The 24,974-nt window shown below is 35.8% G+C and overlaps 1 protein-coding gene across 3 annotated transcripts in view; it reads right to left on the bottom strand.

The window, feature by feature from the left end:
* ANGPT1 (angiopoietin 1) overlaps positions 1-24,974 on the bottom strand; it is a 452,838-nt gene that overhangs the window by 106,698 nt on the left and 321,166 nt on the right. For all 3 annotated transcript variants that reach the window (XM_073229962.1, XM_073229961.1, XM_037010915.2), the window contains one exon: positions 12,987-13,142. In XM_073229962.1, coding sequence (XP_073086063.1) covers positions 12,987-13,142 — 156 coding nt within the window. The remainder of the gene's footprint in view (positions 1-12,986; positions 13,143-24,974) is intronic.

Here is a 24,974-nt window from a genome sequence, read left to right on the forward strand (position 1 = left end):
TCTACCCATCCTCTGAGCAAACACTGCACATTCCAGTACCACAAGATGACTTCAAACTGTGCCAATGCCCTTGCCCTTCCTCTCTCAGTCTTTTTTACCCACCCCCTCTCCCTTAAGGAAGGCAAAAAGGGCAAGGAAGAGGTATAATAAGTTTTAAAAGCTCTCTGTCCTTTGAAAACTTTGATAACTACCATACCTTTCTTAGAACTACTTATTGAAAGGGACCTCAGAAAATTTCTGGAGGATCAATATCAATCTAAGGGTCCTCTAAAAATGACACCATTAAAGCTTTCCTTCTCTTGCGTAGTAGGTCTAAACCTGGGATTATATTAGATGCACAAAGAAAGTCTTTTCAAATATACTGTCATGACCAGGCTGGACTTGGACTACAGGAGGTTGGTGGGTAAGGAGTGTATTTGCAGGGAAGTGGGACAGGAACTGGTGTGAGATGAGAGAAGCAACTGCCTCAGTTGCAAGATTTAAGAAGGTGGCAAAAACTCATTAAAAAGGTAATATATATATATATATATATATATTATAATCATTGCTATGGTTTATGCTTTGTAGAGGCAGTGACAGTGATAAAAAAATGGCTAATGGTTAATAACAATTTGTTTTTAGAAGAGCAATAAATTAGAATTTTTAATGAAAAAGTATAGAAAAACAAAAACAAGATACAAACATCCACAATCTTATTATACCCAATTAATAATATGTCTTTTCTTTCCAACCCTTCCTTTTTTATGTTCACAAGTTGACAAAATGTCATACAAAAATTAAAATGCTACAATTCAGTACATAAGTATTTTTGTAAATTCTCTTCCCTCAATGTAGTAAGAACATCTTTCAGCTGTATTATATACTATTTGACATCATGGTATCATAGTACCCCATTTAAAAGATGAACATTTTACATACTAATTCCTTATTTCTCTGATTTCTCTACATTTAGTTTTTCAGTCTTTTTCCAATATCTTGCTCTCATAAAGGAAGCAGAGTGAGCAATTTTTTAACATTTTTTTTTTGCTTCTTGTTTTTTTATGTTGGTATCATTCACCTACAATCACATGAGCAACATTGTGGTTACTAGATTCCCCCCATTATTAAGTCCCCACCACACACCCCATTACAGTCACTGTCCATCAGCGAAGTAAAATGCTATAGAGTCACTACTTGTCTTCTCTGTGCTATACTGCCTTCCCGGTGCCCCCACTACGTTATGTGTGCTAATCGTAATGTCCCTTATTCTCCTTCTTCCTTCCTTCCCACCTACCCTCCCCATTCCCTTTCCCTTTGGTAACTGTTAGTCCATTCTTGGGTTCTGTGAATTTGCTGCTGTTTTGTTCCTTCAACTTTTGCTTTGTTCTTATGCTCCACAGATACATGAAATCATTTGATACTTGTCTTTCTCTGCCTGGCTTATTTCACTGAGCATAATACCCTCTAGCTCCATCCATGTACTTGCAAATGGTAGGATTTTTTCTCTTCTTACGGCTGAATAATATTCCATTGTGTATATGTACCAGATCTTCTTTATCCATTCATCTACTGGTGGACACTTAGGTTGCTTCCATTTCTTGGCTATTGTAAATAGTGCTGTGATAAACATAGAGGTGCATCTGTCTTTTTGAAACTGGGATCCTACATTCTTAGAGTAAATTCCTAGGAGTGGAATTCTTGGGTCAAATGGTTTTCCTATTTTTAGTTTTTTGAGGAACCTCCGTACTGCTTTCCACAATAGCTGTACTAGATTACATTCCCACCAGCAGTGTACGAAGGTTCCCCCTTTTCCATATCTTTGCCAGGATATGTTGTTCCTAGTCTTTTCTATGTTGACCACCCTAACTGGTGTGAGGTGATACCTCACTATGGTTTTAATTTGTATTTCCCTGATGATTAGTGATGTGAAGCAATTTTTCATGTGCCTGTCAGCTATCTGAATTTGTTTTTAGAGAAGTGTCTGTTCATATCCTCTGCCCATTTTTTAATAGCATTTTTGCTTTTTGGGTGGTGAGCCATGTGAGTTATTTATATATTTTGTATGTTAACCCCTTGTCAGACATGTCATTTGTAAATATATTCCCCCATACTGTAGGATGCCTTTTTGTTTTGCTGATAGTGTCCTTTGCTGGACAGAAGATTTTTAGCATGATGTAGTCCCATTTGTTCATTTTTTATTTTGTTTCCCTTGCCCAAGGAGATGCATTCAGGAAAAAGTTGCTCATGTTTATATTCAAGAGATTTTTGCCTTCTAAGGGTTTTAAGGTTTCATGACTTACATTCAAGTCTTTGATCCATTTTGAGTTTACTTTTTTGTATGGGGTTAGAAAATAATACAGTTTCATTCTCTTGCATGTAGCTGTCCAGTTTTTCTAACATGAGTTGTTGAAGAGGCTGTCATTTCCCCATTGTATATCCATGGCTCCTTTAGAGAATATTAATTGACCATATATACTTGGGTTTGTATCTGGGCTCTCTAGTCTGTTTCATTGGTCTATGGATCTGTTCTTGTGCCAGTACCAAGTTGTCTTGATTACTGTGGCTTTGTAGTAAAGCTTGAAGTAGGGGAGTGAAATACCCCCCACTTTATTCTTCCTTCTCAGGACTGCTTGGACTATTTGGGGTCTTTTGTATTTCCATATGAATTTTAGAACTATTTGCTCTAGTTCATTGAAGAATGCTGTTGGTATTTTGGTTGGAATTGCATTGTATCTGTAGATTGCTTTAGGCAGGATGACCATTTTGACAATATTAATTCTTCCTATCCATGAGCATGGGATGTTTTTTCCTTTTATTGGTATCTTCTTTAATTTCTAGCAGGAGTGTCTTGTACTTTTCAGAGTATAGGTCTTTCACTTCCTTCGTTAAGTTTTTTCCTAGGTATTTTATTCTTTTTGATGCAATTGTAAATGGAATTGTTTTCCTGATTTCTCTTTGTGCTAGTTCATCATTAGTGTATAGGAATGCAGCAGATTTCTGTGTATTAATTTTGTATCCCCCAACTTTACTGAATTCAGATATTAGATCTAGTAGTTTTGGAGTGGATTCTTTAGGGTTTTTTATCTATAATATCACGTCATCTGCAAATAGGGACAGTTTAACTTCTTCCATGCCAATCTGGATGCCTTTTGTTTCTTTGTGTTGTCTGATTGCTGTGGCTAGGACCTCCAGAACTATGTTGAATAAAAGTGGGGAGAGTGGGCATCCTTGTCTTGTTCCCAATATTAAAGGAAAAGTTTTCAGCTTCTCGCAGTTAAGTATAATGTTGGCTGTGGGTTTGTCATATATGGCCTTTATTATGTTGAGGTTCTTGCCCTCTATACCCATTTTGTTGAGAGTTTTTATCATGAATGGATGTTGAATTTTGTCGAATGCTTTTTCAGCATCTATGGAGATGATCATGTGGTTTCTGTCCCTCTTTTTGTTTATGTGGTGGATGATGTTGATGGAGTTTCTAATGTTGTATCATCCTTACTCCCTGGAATAAATCCTACTTGATCATGATGGATGATCTTTTTGATGTATTTTTGAATTCAGTTTGCTATTATTTTGTTTTGAGTATTTTTGCATCTATGTTCAATGGGAATATTGGTCTGTAATTTTCTTTTTTTGTAGTATCTTTGCCTGGTTTTGGTATTAGAGTGATGTTGGCCTCATAGAATGAGTTTGGGAGTGTTCTTTCCTCTTTTACTTTTTGGAAAACTTTAAGGAGGATGGGCATGAGGTCTTCACTAAATGTTTGATAAAATTCCGCAGTGAAACCATCTGGTCCAGGGGTTTTCTTTGGAAATTTTTTTGATTACCAATTCAATTTCCTTGCTGGTAATTGGTCTGTTCAGATTATCTATTTCTTCATGGGTCAGCCTTTGAAATTTGTATTTTTCTAGAAAGTTGCCCATTTCTTCTAGGCTATCCAGTTTGTTAGCATATAATTTTTCACAGTATTCTCTCATAATTCTTTGTATTTCTGTTGTGTCCTTAGTGATTTTTCCTTTCTCTTTTCTGTTTCTGTTTATGTGTGTAGACTCTCTTATTTTCTTGATAAGTCTAGTGAGGGATTTATCTATTTTGTTTATTTTCTCGAAGAACCAGGTCCTGCTTTCATTGATTCTTTCTATTGGTTTATTCTTCTCAATTTTATTTATTTCTGCTCTAATCTTTATTTCCCTCCTTCTGCTGACTTTGGGCCTCATTTGTTTTTTTTTTTTTCTAGTTTCATTAGTTGTGAGTTTAAACTGTTCATTTGGGATTGTTCTCCTTTCCTGAAGTAGGCCTGTATTCCAATCTAATTCCCTCTTAGCATGGCCTTTGCTGCATCCCACAGATTTTGCGGTGTTGAATTATTGTTGTCATTTGTCTCCATATATTGCTTGATCTCTGTTTTTATTTGGTCATTGATCCATTGATTATTTAAGAGCATGTTATTAAGCCTCCATGTGCTTGTGGGCTTCTCCTTTTCTTAAAGGTAATATTTTAATGCAAAATTTTTGAAAATCAACATTACTGTAAAAATTTCCATGTTGAATAGAACATCATTTTAAAGTAAAGGCAGGATCTGCCCCTGTACATGTATGATTCAGTCTTGTATAACTTGATTTCACTCCCCCACTGTAGTCTCAGCCCTACTGTGGGTGGGGTGAGTAACTGGGGGGTGAGGGTATGTAGATAGAGGAGAGAATGGTGAGATAGGGCATTTGTGCTTTAAAAACTAAGCTGATGTTGCTCATTTATACAATTTCCCTGAATATGGATCTGAAAACTAGTCTAAAAGTTACTACTACCAATTGAAACTTAATTTGTAGAGTGTTTTAGAGTTTTAAAAAATAATTTCCTACTCTGAGTCATTAGAGGAAAAACAGGAGCAAGAGGATTTGAGATTTGAGCCCAGAGGAAAAAACTGTAGAGAATATAAAGACTGGGGATATACAAGTTAAAAGTTTCAACTATTAGACATTGTTTTTGTCCAGGAAAGTTGTTTTTGTTACTAAATAGAATGACAATTATAAAGTAGTTAAATAGGGGATAAGATATCTTTCTCTTTTGGGGACACTCAGCACAGTGCTTGGGACAGAGAAGACACTATTTATTGGATGAATGAAAAGTGTGTTGCATCAGTGAATACATCATGTCATTAAATAAAATCAATTTCACCTTTATTCAGCATACTTTCTGATCATATTTCCTGATATTCACAAAAAGCTCAATTTTTATTTTACAGAGGACGTAAATTGTTCTTCTCCATGCCTGAGAAGAATGTGAGAACAGAATGGAACCATCCAAAATGGAAAATGTAGCTGCCTGTATCTAAGTCTGATAACTACTTCAGCTCCTAGTTTTTCTCTATTTTGTCCTATCTCTAGTCCACTTGCTACATAGCAACAAGTGATCTTTTTGAAAACATAAATCGTATCATGTAATCTCCTATGATAGATAGGTTAATGGATTCCCTTTGCAATTAGAATAAATTGCAAAGTTTATAACCTGGCCCACAAGGTCCTATGTGACCAGGACCCTGCTTACTTCTCAGATCTCACCTCCTGCCACTGTCCTTCTCTTTTATTATGCTCCAACCATAGTGGCTTTCTTGCTGCACCCCAACATTCCAAATTCATTTCCACATGCAGCTTCCTCTGCCTGGCATGCACATCTCTTCCCAGATGCATAGCTGATTTCTTCTCATCATTTAAGCCTTGTTCAGGGAGGTGTTTCTTGGCCACTCTGTAAATAACTCCCCCATTATCCTCATCAGGTGGTTCTTCTTTATTTTTTTTATGGAATCATAAATATTGGAAATCATTCTGTCTGTTCACTCATTTGCTGTCTTTCTGCCCTATGACAATGTCATTTGAACACAGGGAAAATTAGTCCATCCAGGGCCCTTCAAACCTCTGGAGCCCAACAGAGGCCAAGCTCACTGGGGCAGAGGGGGTATTTGTTGGATAATACGCTGGACAGTGAATAGTGAGTTGTTTTTCAAGTTCAGTAATGGCCAGACAGAGGGTCACAGGCCACATAAGTATCAAGTTGGATTTCAATGATAACAGCCCAAATCTAAAGCAACATTTGAATGTGGGAAAAGGATGAAAACAAATCCAAAAATCCAGACTAAGTGTTGGGTCATCTCAGGCCAATTTTGAGCACAAATGCCAATCCCTTCTCTTCTTTCCTCATCACCTTGACCCAATAGTTGCTTTATTTCAACTGTCTCCACTTATGTATTAAAATAGGCCTGAAGTTCAAATGCAGACACAACTGAAAAAATTATACAGGAAACTATGATAAATTGACCACTTTCTTGCCATGTGTCTATGGAGCCTGCTACCTAGCAATAATCTAAGTGTTCCATTAAAATGACAGAAGACATTTCCTTCTTTTGCCTAAACACATTCCAAAAGCAGTGTCCTGCAAAAACGAAAAGGAAAGGGAAAAGAAAGAAAAAAGGAGAGTGAAGAGTATGTAAAACATTTTCAAAGCTTATATCTTCCACAACATACCACAGATTAAGGAAGGTATGACTTGAACCTGAGGGCTTAGGGACTATAAAATTTTAGTTATTTCTTTAAAAAATAAGCAAAACTAAAAATTACTAGTTTCTTAAAGAAAATGAGCAAGAGAATTTCAGCCAGCTTCTCTTTAATACTTTTGAGAGTGCCTCTGATCTTCCTTAAAAGGAAAATTTCCCACACAGGAAAATGTCCTTCACTGGCATATTAACTTTGAAATCAGTCTTATTTGTGGGTTTGTATATCCTTTTACTTCAATCATGTTTTTCAAATGAAATAAAATATGACACAAGGTATGATACCTTGGCAATTAGATTTTTATAGAAGCATGAATGCTAATACATGTACAAGGAATGAGAGAGTTAAGAAGATCACCACTTTACAATTTCAATGAAATAATTCATTTAGGCAATGATGGGCCAATGTGACAAAGTATCACCCTACAGGTTGTTAATTTCCAAGGGAAAAGTGGACAAATGAGAAGGGACGATATGGAGGCTTCTCACCAAGTTAAAATAGCATCACTGCGAGTGTGGCAAGCTGGCATTTGTGCGTCTTGATGAGATGCTACAGGAAGTAACCAATAATTTTACAAAGCACATTCACCACAATGATAGAGATAGTCCAACTCAATCTAATTGAGCCCGTCAATTTAACTTCCAGTTTAAAGAAGCATGGGGGAATGGAAGAGTAAATTAAAATGCATCATGAAGAAATATTCAGACAAATTCAGAATATGGGACAGTTTACAGAAACAACTGACCCAATTTCTTTAAAATCTCAAGAAAAAAAGCATAAGTTTCCTCCAAATTAAAAAGGACTAAAGTCTTGAAAAATAAAATGCCTATAAAATTTTTGGTAGAACAATTGAGCAAACTTGAATGTGAAAATTAGATAATCTTAGAGAATTATAGTTGATCTTAGTCATAATATATAATTATTACTATGTAATTATTATATATAATATTTAATATTTTATATTACATATACATATGTATTATATTCATAATACATAGTGATAGCCTCACTGGGTTTGGGAATTTAATAGAGATAGTATATAATACAGGTGCAAAAATTGTAGGTAGAAGTAACTTGCCAGAGCTAATACACAGTAGAGTCAGAATGGAACCCAGGTAGAGTGTTTCTGGGGTCTGAGTGCTTTGTGTAGACTCATACAGCTGTATACAAAAGCCTCCTCTGGCTGAGAAAGGCACCTTCCCTCTGTCAGTACAACTGCTATCAAAATGGTTTCTTTCACATCACCATGAGATCTGCTTGTTGCAGCTGATGGCATCCAACTTCTTTTCCCTTCACCCTGACACTAAAGGTGGCCAAATTTCTGATGTTCTTCAGGTATACAGAAAATACACTCATCCAAAATTCTTAGTCAGAACATCTTTGCAGTAACCTGCTCCTCTTCAAATTCTGACCCAACAGCTATTTGTGGGCATATATGACCATCAACACACAGCCCTTAAGACATTGTCCTTGGGCTTGGGAGAACTGAGCTGAAATCTACCAAAATTAAGGGATGATAGTTAATTTAATCATCCAATAAATATTTACTGAGCGCCTGCTGTGTACAGAGTACTTTTCTAAATCCTAAGGACAGAGCAGTAAAAGAGACATACAAGATCTTTGCTCTCTAGGAATCTGTATCCAAGGTCAGGTTGCCCAGCTTTTTCTGTAAAGGGTCAAATAGTAAATATCTTAGTTTTGGCAGGTCATATGGTTTCTGGTACAACTACTCAAACTCTGCTGTTTTATTGTGAAAGTGGCCATACACAACATATAAATGAATGAGTGTAGCCATTTAATAAATGTTCAATAAAACTTTATTTATAAAAAGAGATGGTAGCTCAGATTTCACCTGTGTGTCATAGTTCACTGAACCATCTCCTAATGGATTATCAAACAGTTTTTCAAGAACTTTTAAAAATATTAATCATGAGGGTATTTCCTTAACGACCCATTAGCAAACTTATTTCCTGCCATTTCAGTTAGGCCAAGAGTAAATGTTTATTCAACTAGTCCCTCTTCATGTTGGAGATCCAGTGGGTCAATTTTGAGAGCTGCCCTTTCAAACCTATGTCTGCCTAGAAATTCTTGCTCATTGATTAAGCTGTTGCTGAGCTACCTTAAGTTTGTAATCATATGATTGAAACCCAAACAACAGGTATGTTAGTTTGTGACCTCTGAGAAGCAGATGACAAAATGAGACTAGACATGCAGTAGATTTACTAAGGGAAATGCCTGTGAGGGAAAACTGGGACAAAGCCAGAGCTCGCCAGGAGCACCTTCTGACAAATGCAGGTCCAGCCACACAGAAGAAGGAAATTAAATGACCGTCAGCCTGGAGGGCAGATGTGAGAATGCTTGGTAAGGCTGATGGAGTGCATAAGCCAAAGCCATGTGTCAGTGGGGTCCTACAGATCCCAGGAACAGGTCCCACTAAATATCGTCACTGTCACAATGTGTCATTGTCTGGAAGTAGCCCTTGGAATTGTGGCTTCCACACCAACATGGTGATGGATTTCAGAGCACAGCAGTTGGTCAGTTATACTCCCCACCAGCAGGAGATTGGAAAGGTGCATTTTTAGGCTGTAAGGAGAAGCTCCATAGCTAATTAATTTGATGGAAATTTAAGAAAGACATGGTTTAAAGTTTTGCCACATTAGCTCAATTAAGCCCAGTGAGAATAGGGACTGCTTTACTTATTGTTGTATTCCACATAGTACCTATAAATATTTTGATCAAGGAGGTACTCAAAATATATCTTTTTAAATTTGATTAAATTTCTCTTTTAACAATATGGTTTCCACATAAAGGATTGAAAATTAGAAGAAACTTAGTCTCAGTGTCTAAGGAACTTTCCTATAGTTACACAGCCAGCATGTGTCCAGGAAAATACTGGATCCTAGGATTACATGAGACAATATGCAAGCACGTGGTAAAATGGCAAAACTGGTGGTATGAACAGCAGCAGCATCTTCACCATTTATAGAAAAGATTCAGGTGCTACTATTGGGTTCACATTTGGTTTCCATGTTATCTTACTTTCCCCTTAACCCCTACTTAGACCCATTTAGTGTCAGCAAAACCTTAGAGAAAGGAATCACAAGAGAGAGACAGTATAGATAGAGAGCTGGTGAAGCATACAAACTCTGATGTCAGATTTCCTGGGTTCAGATCTTCACTCTGACATTTACTGTTTCTTTCATCCAGTGAAAGTCACATTCTGGATTTCAGTTTCTACATCTTTAAACAAGGAGTGGCAATATTATCTACTCCATAAGATTCTTAAAAATTATTAAATAGCTAATATATGTAAAATTGCTTAGAAGAGAGCCAAGCATAGATTATTAGAGGTGAGCTTTGAGATAATGGTTCGTCTATTAGTGAGCCTCTAATCAAAACTGGTCCAAGAAGTCAGAAATAGACTCACACTACAGGAAGGGACATGAATAATATCTGAAACCAACCCCTTCATATTGTACACTTGGAAAGAGGAACCAGAAGGAGAGGAGATGTTGGTACAAACTGATAACAGGGTGAGAAAAACACTGCAAACTAGACTGAGGATGAAGAAGTGAACATGGTGTTGGTTCTTCAGTCTCACCACTATGGCCAGCAGTGTTATTTAGGTGTGCTCATTATCTGTCTCTTTTCTGATCATGATGCTTACTGGGCACAGAGTGTTTCCAATGCCACTGCAGTGAAACCATGGCTCTACTGCGTTTTGTTAAGTTCAGGTCTAGAAAGTCAGCAGAGAACTAGGAAGCAATATGTTATGTGTGTTTATAACATCATCATGTGACAGCTAGGTCACTAAAATATATTGCAAAAGTTCCTAAAATAATTGAAGACCTGAAGTCAGTTTAGGAAAGGCAGCACTTAACCAACATGGAAAGATAAATACGGAAGCAAAACCTATGAGCATACCTGAATAGTTCAAAGGACCTATTGATTTTTAATGCTTATTTACAAAAGTGTATTTAAATTAAGGAATAATTCAGGACCCATTTTGAAAACTTGACCCTGCATCAGGACTTGAGTGTACTTGAATAGTATATCTAAGTAGAACATGTGCTGTTGCAAAGGATACCACTAGGCATACACTGACATGAAAACATTTTGGAGCACCACAGCTACAAATAGCATGGACAGTTGAAAGACACTGAATGAAAATGAAAAAAACACACAGAATTCATTTCTTAGGGTAAGACATAGTTTGACTGCACTATCGTCTTCCTTTTCTACCTCCCTTTCATTACAAGTTCTGATGGATTTGTGGTTTTTGAGATGTTTTCCAGGTTTTAGCTATCACAAATTCTTCTTGTTGCAACTAATACACCTTTACTGGTCTCTGATAACTATTTAGTTGTATCTTCTCACCAAAAGGTGTCTTTTTTCCCATGAATTTCTGTGCAATTTTCCATAAAGTACATATTTCTTAGAAGGCTATCTCTTAAAATCTTATATAGCATGCTTCTTAACAATATGGAGATTAATATGCTGCCAACAGGAATTTTTTCTCTCCATACATCTAATTCCTGGGTGGAAAGAGAACAAAAACAATTCAAGAGAATTTTCAGGATGTTTTTCCATAAATAAAGCAAAACCCTGTCATATATGTCATAAAACTTATTATAATAGAGATGCATGAAAATTTCAAAGTTCTATCAAGTAGGGTAACATTACTTGTGTATTATGTCAGTATTTGCATATATAGAATGCTTTGTAGGCTATGGTGAGCATTCCATTCTAATAAAAATATGAGAAAATACACATCCACTATTTATACCACAAGAAGCCAAAGTTCATAGATCACTAAGCTTGCTTTGTGTGATGATAAATGATCAAAGTTTTATAATTTTTAGTTATAACATGTTTTTTTTTCTTTCCCCATCCTCCATGGTTACCTGATACTAATGTGCAGCAAAAATTATTTTCTAAAGCCTATGTACTTTTTTTCCTCTAATATAATCCACATTTAAGTTCTCATTCAATTACTTAATTATTAGTGTTACTAATCAAGGGGGACAGAAAAGAAATGTGTATCCTTCAGTTTGAATCCTAGATTTGATTCATTAGGTATAGCAATATGAGAAATCACTCACATTTTCTGACCTGTCTACCCTAAATGTTTTTCACAAATATAATTCATACATGGGGAAGTGGTTTGTGGAATATAAAATGCTCCAGCCATATAAATTACCATTGTTATTTCTCTTTAAATATCAACATATGATCTGTGATGCCATTAACACAAATGAAATAAAACAGAAAAAGGTTACATTTTATTTTTGAATTTATATTGCTAAAACAATTAAATTAGAAGGCCATTAGATTGACAGGGTTCTGATGCCTTGGTAACCTACGTAAGTAAACCCAAACTAAAACCAGAGTCAATGCACTTTAAGCCAGAAAAATGAAACTTAAGAACAGCCAATCATAAACAGTCAAGTAGGCTTTCCCAAATAAGGAAACTGTTTAAGCTATGGCCAATCAAATAATTTCTTTGCTTCCTCATCTTTTCTACTAAAACCTTTCCCTTAGCTCCTGAAATACAGTGCTCTTAACCACTTTTTGTTAGGCACTGCCTAATTCAAATTGACATTTACTCAAATAAACTCTTGAAAATTTTAATATGCCTTTGTTTATATCTTTTAACAATATATTTCAGCATTGATTACAGAAACCAACTACACTGAGAATTTTCCTCTGGGTTTCAGAATAGTAACTGGAGTAACTATCTCCATGGTTAAATGGGGCCAAGATTCCATCTTCTCATCATCAAAAATGTATTTTCACTAAACTGTCATGGTAGGTCCATGACAGTGATGATTAAATGACATTTTACTGATTTGTACATAAATATATAATTGTGTATATATATGTATATGAATACATACATATATACATATGTATATATGTGTGTGTGTGTAAATATACACACATATGTATATATGGAGAGAGTTTTAATTAACTTCTCATTACAAAATAAAGCTGAATAAAAAAAAACCCTACATATTACTGATTAGTTCATTTGGAATTTTCCTTCTTACCTACTGAAAGCACAAAACCTCTTCAGGTGCCATTATGGCTGGAATACTACCAGAGACAGGACAGGTAAAAAATGTACATCAAAGGCACCAATTTGACCCAAATGGTTATTTTGTTTGACACATATCATATCACAGTTGGTAGCTGCAGTGTTTATTTGAATTTAAATGCTGATTAAGCCCTTTGCCAGTCCTGTTTTTGCAAACACATACAAAGCTAAGTATACCAACCCTCATTACATCAAAGGAAGCATGCATAGCATGTCAGGCAGTCATTGTTGTTATTACCAATAAACAAAAATGTATATGTTTCTCCAATCCCATTGCTGAAATGTGCTCTGTGTTTATGGAGTAAGCTAAAGGGAAAAGAAAAAAGCTTCCCCGTTTAGAATTTGTTGACTCTGGCCCAGGGACATACCTGAGTCTCAACATCTGTCAGCTTCCGGGTCTGCTCTGCAGTCTGAGAGAGGAGGCTGGTCCCTATCTCGAGCATGGTAGCCGTGTGGTTCTGAACTGCATTCTGCTGTATCTGGGCCATCTCTGACTTCATATTTTCCACAATGTAATTCTCAATCTGCAAGAGATACAAGACCAAACATACAACATTATAAGCAAAGCCTCTTGGTTGGAGTATATAATATTTACAATGACAAAACAAAACACAGCTGGCAAATCAGCCATCTGGCAGGGATCCTCTGCATCTCTGGGAGTTGGGGATATGAGCATACAGGGATCCAGCTGCTAGCAAACTCATAATATACTGAGATATATATATCAGTGTGTGTGTGTGCGCACACACACACACACACATATATATATATATAGACACTATATATAAAATCATCACAATCAAAATGAAAATTTGCACTTGGATAGTGCTTGTCTTTCACATCATCTCATTTAACCCTCCCAGCAGAGATGTGAGAGATAGGCACAGATAGCTTCACTGTTCTTTTTGTTTTAAAGCTGAGGAAACAGAATCAGAGGCTGATGATGAGTACAAGGTCATGCAGCAAAAATGCACCAGGGTTAGCACAGCAATTTTGATCTAAATCTTGGTTTTCCTATTCACCATATTGGCCAATTATCTCTGTGAAAAATTCAGTCTCCTGCCTCCATTTCTGTAATGAAAAATAAAAGACTATGCTGGGTTAGGGGAATGGGAGTTGGAGGAGGACAGATGCCAAAAACACAAGCTCTTAAGGGAATATTAAAATATAGGAAACAGCATAAGAAATGAACTGCAGAGCCTGAGGACTAGCTAAAACTGTTCTCACTGCTCCTTTGCAAACTAAAGGAAAGGCTCTGAAAGTAGAGTCCATAAAGTGGCATTTGCCCTTCTTGCTTTGGGTAACATTTAGTCCTTTGTGGTGCCATCTGAGAGAATACTATGGTTGTGAAATAAATGGTACCATAGGGGTCAAGAAGAATTATTAAGTGACTTACTACTAGGGAGCCTGTTTGACACCTGAGAGAATAAAACTGAACATATGCACTGTTTGAAAAATGCAGAAGAAGCCTGCATCTCCTTGTCAGTGCCCTTAACTCTTCCCCACACTGTGTGGTGACTACATTTTATTATACAATTACACATATAGGGAAATTGCATCCGAGAAGTCAGGTCCAAGGCCACACACAACAAAATCAGCCAGACTTGGATTTAAGTGCTGAAGTCCTTAACTTTCATACCAACACCCATAACCACTTGATGGCTCTGCCAAGTCGTGCTTCACAAGATGGGTTCCAAATCATTAACAGCTACGTGATTTTTACTGATTTGGTGAACCATAATACATCTGTTTTATCATCCATAGTAACATTATTGTCATACAATAAATATAGTCTAAAACTAAATTCCCCTTTGCAAAATTTTGGCAGTTCACTTCTAACACCATCTCTTTCTTGCTTATTTCTATTTATCAAACATGAATTTGTCCCAAGCTAAAGAAAATGAAAGGTTAGAATCACACTCATATTGTTAAAAATAAATGCTGGCTTTGTTCTTGGTCAATATAAGGTAACTCCCCTTCCTCCTTTATTCCAAGATTAGAAGTAGAGGGAAGAATTCAACCTATAAAAATTTATTACAAAATAGATATGAAATAAATCATAATAAATATTTGGAGATTATCTTACCAAAACATATGGTCTCTAGGCTAAATCATATCTTAGATTTGAACATACTTAAACAATAAAGGAAAGGTAGGGGAAAGAAGGCCTAGTAGGTCAGGGTACCAGACATCTATTGTTTTGGATTCTGCATCATGTTTCCCCTTTTCCTCTAACATCCCTGAACTTTCTTTAGGGAAATTATTTTCTCCTGCTTCAGAACAAATGTTTTGGATGGAGTTGTCCCCACCCTAGCTTCAGGAGTGGGTACATGTTTGAGCCTGGCAAACCAATGTGTTTTACTCTTACTTAAGAGTAAATTGTTTAAGAATGGAAAGATATTGTAAGCAAGGCTATTAAGTCTCAGTTCTGGAATTTTAACTATCTTACAAAAGTGCTTCTTTTTCCTCTGTAATTAGTAAGCTGGTAACATATATGGCTGACACTGTTGATGCCCCATTTTGCCATCACAAAACCAGAGCTAGACTAAGAATGGGGCCAACTCAGAAAAATGGATGGATAGGTAGGTAGATGATTGATTGATTGAGAGACAGAGAAATAGTCAGGTGATTAGATAGATAGATGATATAGATAGATAATATAGCCAGGTGATAGAAATAGAAGGATACCTTTAGAGCACCTCAGTCCAGTCATGTTTTTAGCCAGATCCACCCTTGGACATTCAGTTGTAAATTGTGTGATCTAATTTTCCCTTGAGCAGCCCACTTATTTTTTGCATCAATCATATTGACTTAGGTTTCTAACACAACCAAGAGTCTTGCCTGATAAATTTGACAGATGTTTAGCAAAGGAAATCTCAGACAGCGAAATGTTAACAGTATATTACTTGCTTGTCTAGGAAATTTAAGGCTTTATATTAATGTGCATATTTTCAAAAATGGCAGATAAGTCTCCATCATGGAGATGATACCTGCCATTTATAGTTGACATTGATCAATTGTCTAGTATGTGATGGGCATTGAGTTAACTGCTTTCCTTTGTAACAGCACTTAAACCTCACAGCAACTTTATGTGGTAGGTTTTGTTTGCTTTACAGGTGAGCCTATTGAAGCTTAGAATATCTACAACTTCTCAAGAACAAATAACAACTCAATCCCCAATGACAAGACCTATGTCTGTAACCTCTAACCTGTTCAGTGTAACACTGCTTAATTATTCTACGCATTTTATTATGTAGCTCTTGAACTTGTATGTTCATCAAACTACATGGGGAGCATTTAAGAAATGCAGATGTATAACATACCAGAACTTCGAATCAGAATTTACAAGGGTATATGCTAGGAAACTATATATTTTAAAAGCTTTCCAATGTAATTCTAATTCAGGCAAAGACCACTAAGCACTGTTTCACTGAACAACTGCCTGTATGAGAATTGTTTGTGAACAGTCTGCCATGAAATGAGGAAATTGTGCCGGAATGCAAATGCAAATTATCTATGTTGCTAAGCACATGGTTTAGTTCATTTATACTATATGCATATACATACATTGTACATATATATGTGTATGTATAGGACAGCAAGATTTTCTCAATAAAAAAATAATACTTTAATGCTTTAATTGACATTCTGGTGCAACTTCTTCCCTCATTCACAAAATGACAATTTCCTTGAGTGGCAGTGATTAAGACTATCAAATTTACTCTATGTCAGATTCCCTACTTAGCAAGAAATTTCAAATAACAACTTGGTTTCCTATGTAAATTCCTCTCCTCAGAGAGATTTAATCAGTGAGCTCGTGTATAGATCTGCCTGGTAATTATACAAGAATCTCGTACACAGTTAGTTAGTGGGAGTCAGTTCCCAGACCTTGACTTGCTTTGGATATAATAATAATTACATGCCCCAATCTCCACAGAGGAGGACACCTCTGGCATAGGGTGACTATATCAAGGTTCATCAGCTTTTTGATCCTAAGTATGGTAGATTCTATCTATTTATTCTCCATTATTGTGTTTTTAAGCTATAAAAGTTAACAACAGCAAAGCAAAACTGCTTTATGCCAGCATTAATCATGAAGAGCCTCCCAATTCTGCTGACCCTATTGTTGAAATAAAGTAGGTCTTCAACTTATACTAAAATTCTTATTTTGGTTGCCATGATGAATAACATGGATATAACTCTAGTTAATTGTTTTTTAATCAAATGAGGCTGCTTTCTCTAGGAGTAACTGCCTTTTAATGCAAAAGGTAATGGTACACTTTCTAAGTTGCAAAAACCAGATGTAACTGATTTAAAGACTGAGGAGGGAGGCAGAAGTCAAACATACAATGTGTGATTAATAAGAAGGACTACTTTCATCTTATCTCTAAACATTCCTCTGTAGATGTACAACTGTGAAATCCATCTTGATACGCCATATCAGCCAGATTCAAGATTTGTAATACATTTGATTGTCATATATTCCCTACTAGTTTTAGAAAGATGTTTACAGAATGATGACTACTTCAAGGTTCAATATTTTATAAACATCTAAGACTTGAGTTTTAAGTATATAAATTGGGAGGCTCTTAATCTGAATTATGAAACTATCTGACTATACTGTCACTCTGAGTATCAGACTTCAGAGAGTTTTATAAAGTACTGGCTAAGAGACTAACAAGAGGATATAGAATGTCTTTTGAAATGAAATAATGAACAATATATTATGATTTTTAATCAAGGAAATAATGTTATATTTGTAAAGTGATACAATATCTCCAAAGAGCTTTAATACACATTAGCTGACTTGATCCTTAGGCTAACTCAAGGGGAGTTTTGGCTCCATTTTATTGTTTAAGAAATGGAGGTTCAGAGGACTTAGGTGACTTTATAGAGATGAAAGAAAGGACTCAAATTTATCTTTTCATGTTCCACTAGCCTCAGAGTTTCAGGAACTGCTGCTGTTGGATTGGTTGGGTGATTGGCTGATTAATTGACTGGTTGATTTTAGCCAGCTCATTGAAAATTCATTTACTTATTCCTTTGAGAAAAACATGCATCATTAAAGGGGGATCACTTCACTGTCCTTCACCGTACTTTAGGTCTAGCTAATCTGAGGGGATGTGAGAGGTGCTGGGGCCAGGTCTGTGGTAAGTTTATTTTGCTAGTACTTTTAACACAATGGGTCACTAAAAATACTCTCATTAGTTCATACCATTTTTTCTCAGTATGTAATTTATAATAAGTTTTCTTCTGCTCATTCTATTTCTTACAAACCATTGTAAAATAAAGGGAACAATAACACACTAAGCTGCTGTTAAGGCTAGGTATATGCCAGGATTTACATTTGTGCAGCTCATCTGACTCCTCATAACAATCCAGGCACTGCACTATTTTTTCCTCATTTCACTGATAAGGAAACAGGTTGAGGGAAGTTAGGTAAACTGCCTGTGATCACACAATGAGTTGTATGTTGTTTTGAAAGAGGCTAGGGCCCTGAAGGCTGTGTTTCATTCTAAAGGAATCATCCACCAAACACAAGCACACTACCACCAATGTCGGAGACAACTTCTGGTAACACACATTGTTCATGCAGGGAATACATAAAATGAAGGCTATAGAACAGATGAGGGGAAACTTGCTCAAAGACAGATAAGTTTTCATTTCCGGTTTAATCATTTTCACACTTACTGATGGCTATAATATCCTGGGAAATGTTGTAGTTGGTGATAAAATATACACTCAATTGTATGACAAGTAGCATTACTAAATAGAAGAAAACAGTTTTAAGACATTATCAGCCATTTGTAGTTTACTCATAAATCACTTGCCCATGTCTTTTGCTAATGGGTAGTAGAAAATTAAAGTTATCATTTTCCATTATGAGAGAGAGTTTCGGAGGACTCTCTTGCTGGGCCTGCAAATTTCCTGCTGATTCATGTTCATGAGAACCAAAACCTGTCTGAGGTTATGACATACCTTGCATGCAAAATGCATTCTCTATCATTTCACTTAAGGAGATCACTTCAAGGGACCTCATAAATGAGAGCATATCTTAAAGCACAAAGAATAGAATTTCTCCATGTAATTCTTAAAAAAATAACATTTTAAGCCCTATAAAAATTGACAAAGGCATTGTTCACTTAAAATATGTTGTACATTAAGTGAACTCACACTGAATGTTGGTGCATATGGAATTACTCAGTTATGGCAAAACCATGAAATACAGTAAAAGGGTAAATATGGGAAAGCAATAAAAAGGTAAAACAATGCAAAAAATGCCTTAAATGTCTATGGTTTTATCTAATATCACTGTTTCATAAATCAGTGGCAATACTGAAAATGCAACTATATCTAAGTTTATGTTTTTACAAAACATGACTGCGACAATATATTACATTGCAAAAATTTCTATTATTAGATCTCCAAGTACACTGCTTCTTTTACCAAATGGAGAAGTATAATTGTCTTTTTAGATAACAGATCTATTTAGCTGACATTTTAAACCATTTCTGTTCTGATATGAGGGACATGAATCCATTTTTCATTTTGGTATCCGAAGGAACACTTACTACTTATGAAAGAAAGAAAACCATTAGAATAAGTAAGCTGGAAGAAATATTAAGTATTATGAGCTTCAAAGATCTCCTTTTATAGATGTGGTAACTGAGGTTCAGAGAGGGTATAGTAAGCAAGGTGAAACAACTAATGTCAGATGCCAGGCTATGGCCACTCAGTGTGTGGGAAACTCACTTACATCGGTGGGCTGAACCAAAAATAATGGCTGCTGGTATTGTTGGCCCACCCCACATTTCCCAATTCCTTGCTTCCTGCTACTTGCTCTACTACTGCTGGCTCCTGATTTCAAGCTCCCCTTTTACAGTATCAAATACATTCCTCATCAGTTTTGGGGGTGTTGACTTTGCGTTCTGGACTCTATCCTTGCTTCCCAGCATTAATGCCCACCAGCAAGTCTCAGCATCTCCATAGTTTTATTCTATGTATCAACCCACAAGTGACAAAATCTGGGACCAGACTTGAAGATTAATTCAGTCTTATTAACCCTGCATTAGCTCAACTTAGTCCAAGGAAATATTTAATAAGTGCATTCTATGTTCTTAAACTTGGTTTCAGGTATTATGAGTCCAAAGAGTTGAGTCTTGCAGGAAACAGACATGTAGAGATGGGTCTTTTCTGTATAGTCGGTGAATATTCTGATGGAGTTTACCTCTGACTGCATTTCTCTTATAAATATTATCTCTGATAGGGAGAAGCTCTTAGCCACTGACATTAATAATGTGAGGGGATGTTTTAACATCACCTCCAGTGGAGGAGTATCAACACCCCCAGTAAGGCACAAGGAGAAGCTAAGGTATCAAGGTCACCCTGAAAATCTATGAACAAATTATTGTGCAATAGTTGTCCTTCATTGTGATTCTTTTAGAACCACATTTTTGTGGTTGCTGGAAGTTTCCAGTCACATATACTGCCCTAGAGTTTGGCCAGGACCCAGGAAAGTCATTGTTTCCTGTGCCAAAGACATATTTTACTAGCTTGGAACCTCACTTTTACACCCACCTTCTCACATCCAGAAAAATCAGAGTCATGAAACATAAAAAATATGTATCAGTGTCTGCTTAATTTTTCCCTTTGCATTTTCTTAAAGGCAGATGATATATAAAAGGCACACTCAGCCAGAAATAATGTTATCTGGATTTTAACCCAGGTACTATTACTGATTTACTCCATGAACTCGGGCAAGTCTCTTAAGCAATTTTGGTTTCAGATCACACAGTACAAAATGAAGAGCTGTATTACATTATTTCTAATATCTCCTAAGGGTCTCAAATTACTTGATTTAAAACTTCCTTTATAAAGTACAGGAATCTATAAGATTTTAATTTTTATTTACAATAGAAAACTTAAATATGGATGTATATTTCCCTGTATATAAAAGAGATAATATGTATCCTTAACGGCAGTTAGGAAACAATACAGGAACACAACAGAAAAGCCCTGGGTCAAGTGCCTACAGCAGGCACATCTGTTTTAAGATAAAGAGCTAGAATTTCTGATTCCCTTAATCCCCAGGCACCATTTTGTCCAAAATATATTCCTTGTCTTTCTCCAACACAACCTGGCTTTCTTCCAATGTTTCTTATATCAGTGAATGGTATCACCACCAGCTACCCATTCATCCAAGCTACAGAGTCACCTTGATTATTCCTTGCCTCCGTTTTCTACATCCATCAGTACCTGATTGTTTCACGTCTGTCTCTTGAAGGGTGTCTAGGTCCATTCTCCTCCCTTTTTCACTTTCTCCCTACCACATCTCTATTCTTACTGGTACAGATTTAGATCAGACTTCTTCATTTTTCTTCTGGATTTGTTAACAGCCCCATACCAGATCTCCTGACTCCAGGCTTGCTTTCTCCAACCCATCATCCATGGCATAAACAGAGGGATCTATCTGAAATACAAACGTGGCTTCATCACTCCACTGCTTAAACCTTTCAGTGGTTTCTACTACCTGTAGATAAGGTCACAACTCCTTAATGAGAACTTAATGAGAATCTTTACGATCTGGACTAGGCTTTCCTATACTCACATGTATTCTATGCTCCAGACATATCAAATTATTAGCATCTTTCCAAACATACATTATTTTCTTTTTGCTTCTATGCCTTTGCACATGACTTTGGTCTGAGTGGAATATTTCTTTTCCACTTTATCCTCCTTTTTCCTGGGCTAGGCCTTATTTTTCAAAACTCAGTTCAAGCTTTCCTTCTCAAGGAAACTTTCCATTACTCCCTCCCCGTTATATCCTTCTTTTGTACTTCCAGAGCATCCTGTGCCTCTTTTTATTTTCATAATACCATTATGCACCACCCTAGGACACTGTAGTTCCTTGAGAGCAAGCACTGTCTTATTCAGCTTGGCATCACTTTGTGGCTGGCATATAGAGGGTTCTCAATAATATTTACATAAATTTATGTGTGAATGAAAGAACTTGTGCATGAAAATACTAATAGCCTTCAATTGTGAGCTTAGCTTAGTTACATTTGTTCTTGAAAGTACAAAATATATTACCAATTATTAATGACATCTTTTTGAATGTCAATGGGAAAAAGGTAGAAAAGTTTTAAGATAAATATTCTCACTGACTGGATCACATAACCCCACTTTGTCATACTCCATCTTCCCTACTTTTTTCCCCAAATCATCTCTATTATGGGTAATTATTTAAATCAAGTAAAACCTAGCAAACACATTGAAAACTAACTCTGTTTATAATAATAACTATGCTATACAATGAAAGCAAAGGGGTAAGTAAAACTTGATTTTGATGATCAAGACTGCCTATAAGGTAGGTATGTTACAAGTGTTGGAATGAAGGCACAAATGTCCTGCTGCCTGCCTGTCTGAAGGAGTAAGTGGAGGAAGGAAGGAATCCTCTAAAAGGAAGAATCAAGTCCCAAATGAAACAAGGGAGGGTATACATTTCTTATGTCTGCCTTAATACACAAAAAATACTGCTGGAAGACGTGAAATATGGGGAATAGAAGACTGTGACGACATACAAGGAGCAGCGCTTGCTAGTCAAGATGACTTCTCTGACCACCTACTAGAATGCGCTGTTCAGGAAATCAAGAGATAAATCAGTCAGAAGGAAGACCATGCTGTCAAGGCACACACACAGGGCAAGGGCATGCTACTGGATTTTTAATATGAGATTCATACAAAGGTTCAGGAAGATAATTTCTTTGTACTTTATCATATTTTCAAACACACTAAGCATAAAGTTTACCCCATTAATAACACATCTAAGTGCCAATATGTATGTATATATGTGTTTACTTGTACTCATATGCTCTCACACACATATACAGCCTAAGTCCCAACCTATGTCTTGGGTTCTGCATTCATACCTCATGGGTCTGTTCATTTTACTGTAGTTTTATTTCACCAAAATTTCATTTAAAATAACCTTTCGTTTGAATGAGGTATATTTTATGTTAAATTAAATCATGATAGATAATTGCTGTTAAACAGTTAGGGACAGCTTCAGCATTACACCTAATAACTGAGACACCATTTTCCAAAATTCTGAATTTACACTTAGATGACAGGAAAAATGGAAGAACCACAAGCAACTCTGTACGTATTGTTTTTATATAAATAAAAGTGATAGCTTTTAAAATAAAGAAGACAATTGTTTCAAGCAGAAAATTGCAAACACATTTTCCTTTAATATAATGCTTTTTAGTTTCTTGCTTATATGGAATGAAATTTAACCCTCTGCATGCTACATAAAATTCATTCTGGTTCACTAGAAAAAGAATGTTTTGACATTTGAACTAGAGACCACCCGAGCAGACAGTAGGCTATGGGGGATTAATGGGGCCCAAGAGACCCTCCACAGCATAATTCTAAGGAACATTTTCCACAAACTACATTTATTTCTCCTATGACAAATGACAATGATGCAAACAAGTAGTTTATGATGTTCATCTTTTAAAGGAATCTGCCTGCATTAAATAAAACAATGCTGGACTGATCAGGCAGTTTAAATACTCAGCAGATTATTTAATATACACAGTAACAAGTTCAAAAGTCTTAATAATTAAGGGATTTATAGGTTTTTCAGGAACACTATTATTAGGTAAAAAATTGCTGTCACTTTACTATGGTTATTTCATATGAAATTTCAAGGTATTTAGCACTTAAATCTAACTTCATTCCAATAAAACCCCTCAGTTCAACATTCTTTTTTAGGCTATTACATTTCCATATATGCTGCTGCTTTTCTAGAAATAAAGTTGTTCTATTCATATTCTCTTCTGTAATATCCCTTTATGGTTGCTTTTTAAAAAATTAACTTTCTTTCGTCTGCTTAAACAAGGCAAAATTAATGGTAAAAGTCTTGTGTGTTTTCTCCTACAATATGAGATTACTCAAAGGAACATACTATATGTTTGTACAGGCACACAACTGTCGATGTCATTGTATAATAAACATTCCAAAGCATTATGTGTGAGGTCTAACTAATTTTTCCTGAACAATATTTGTTGAGTAGCTCTTATTTAAATTACCCTTGATCCAAGCACATGTGGAAGGATTATTAGGATGGAAATGGCCATTCAAATATAAGAAAGTGACAGTGATTGCTGACATTTTATGGCCATTCAAATATAAGAAAGTGACAGTGATTGCTGACATTTTATAAATGAAATAAAATTCCTACTTGTCTTGATTTTGATCAAAGACTATATAGATACTGGACATTGTTTCTTCTTTCACAAATCCTATTTTGGTACCCTAATGATGCTTGTTACATTTTAAGTGCTATTGCAAGAGAACATAAATTACCATTACAATGAATTCATCTCTCAGAATTAACACATGCCACAAGGGAATCAAACTAAGCATGAGTAACTGTTAAAATATTCCTGCTCTCACTACCACATGTAACTGCTAGAGGACTTTGTAAAAGTCTGTTTTAAAGAATCAGTAATCGTGTTTGGGAACTGTAGATCTCTTCACAGTGTTCCTTCTGATTTCATCCCCACCCCCAATAAACAAATGACCACTCAAAACCTTGCTTTTCACTATGTGAAATAAGGTGAGTGTAATTTATCGGAAAGTCTAAATCTTGGAATCTTAGAAACATTTTAAAATCATGAAATAGTGACATAGTAGACACACACCATGAAGCGAACATTAAGATTTAGCAGATGTCACATTTTGACATATATGCTTTGAATTTCTTCTTTAGTAAGAAATAAAACATTGCACAGATAAATAAAGTATGTACTCCATACACACACCAGAATTAAATATTATCTTCAAATTGATGTGGACTTACGCTACATTGGTGTACATTCAAAATAGTAACCCATACCATCTTGTATTTTCAAGGTTTATAAAAATATTATCTTATTGTCTAGCTCCTTCAACTCTTTTATTTCTTAATCAACATAATATTATTGAGACTTAGACATATTATCAGTGTACCTTTATTATGAATTAAGGGACTGAGTTTGTATTGGTAATTTAACTACTAATAAAATAGTCTTGTACCCCAAGTCCTAACTTTGAAGAAAGAAGTACAAACTCTAGTTAGACCCATTACCCTGAGTTCTACCTCATTCACAGGAGGAACAAATTATTTCTCAGCAACTCACAAAGCCCCTAAGATTTCTTCTCTAAGTAGAAGGATGTGTAATGAATCTTCCCTCATTTATACACTGTATCTGAAGAATTCATGCAGGTAATTTTTATCTTTGGCAAATAGTTGTTTCCCAGATAGAGCAACTAGGTGGTTGAAAAAGAAAGGGAAACAAGTTACCAGAACT

The sequence above is a fragment of the Manis javanica genome, chromosome 2 (assembly GCF_040802235.1).
Source record: "Manis javanica isolate MJ-LG chromosome 2, MJ_LKY, whole genome shotgun sequence".
Taxonomy (NCBI): domain Eukaryota; kingdom Metazoa; phylum Chordata; class Mammalia; order Pholidota; family Manidae; genus Manis; species Manis javanica.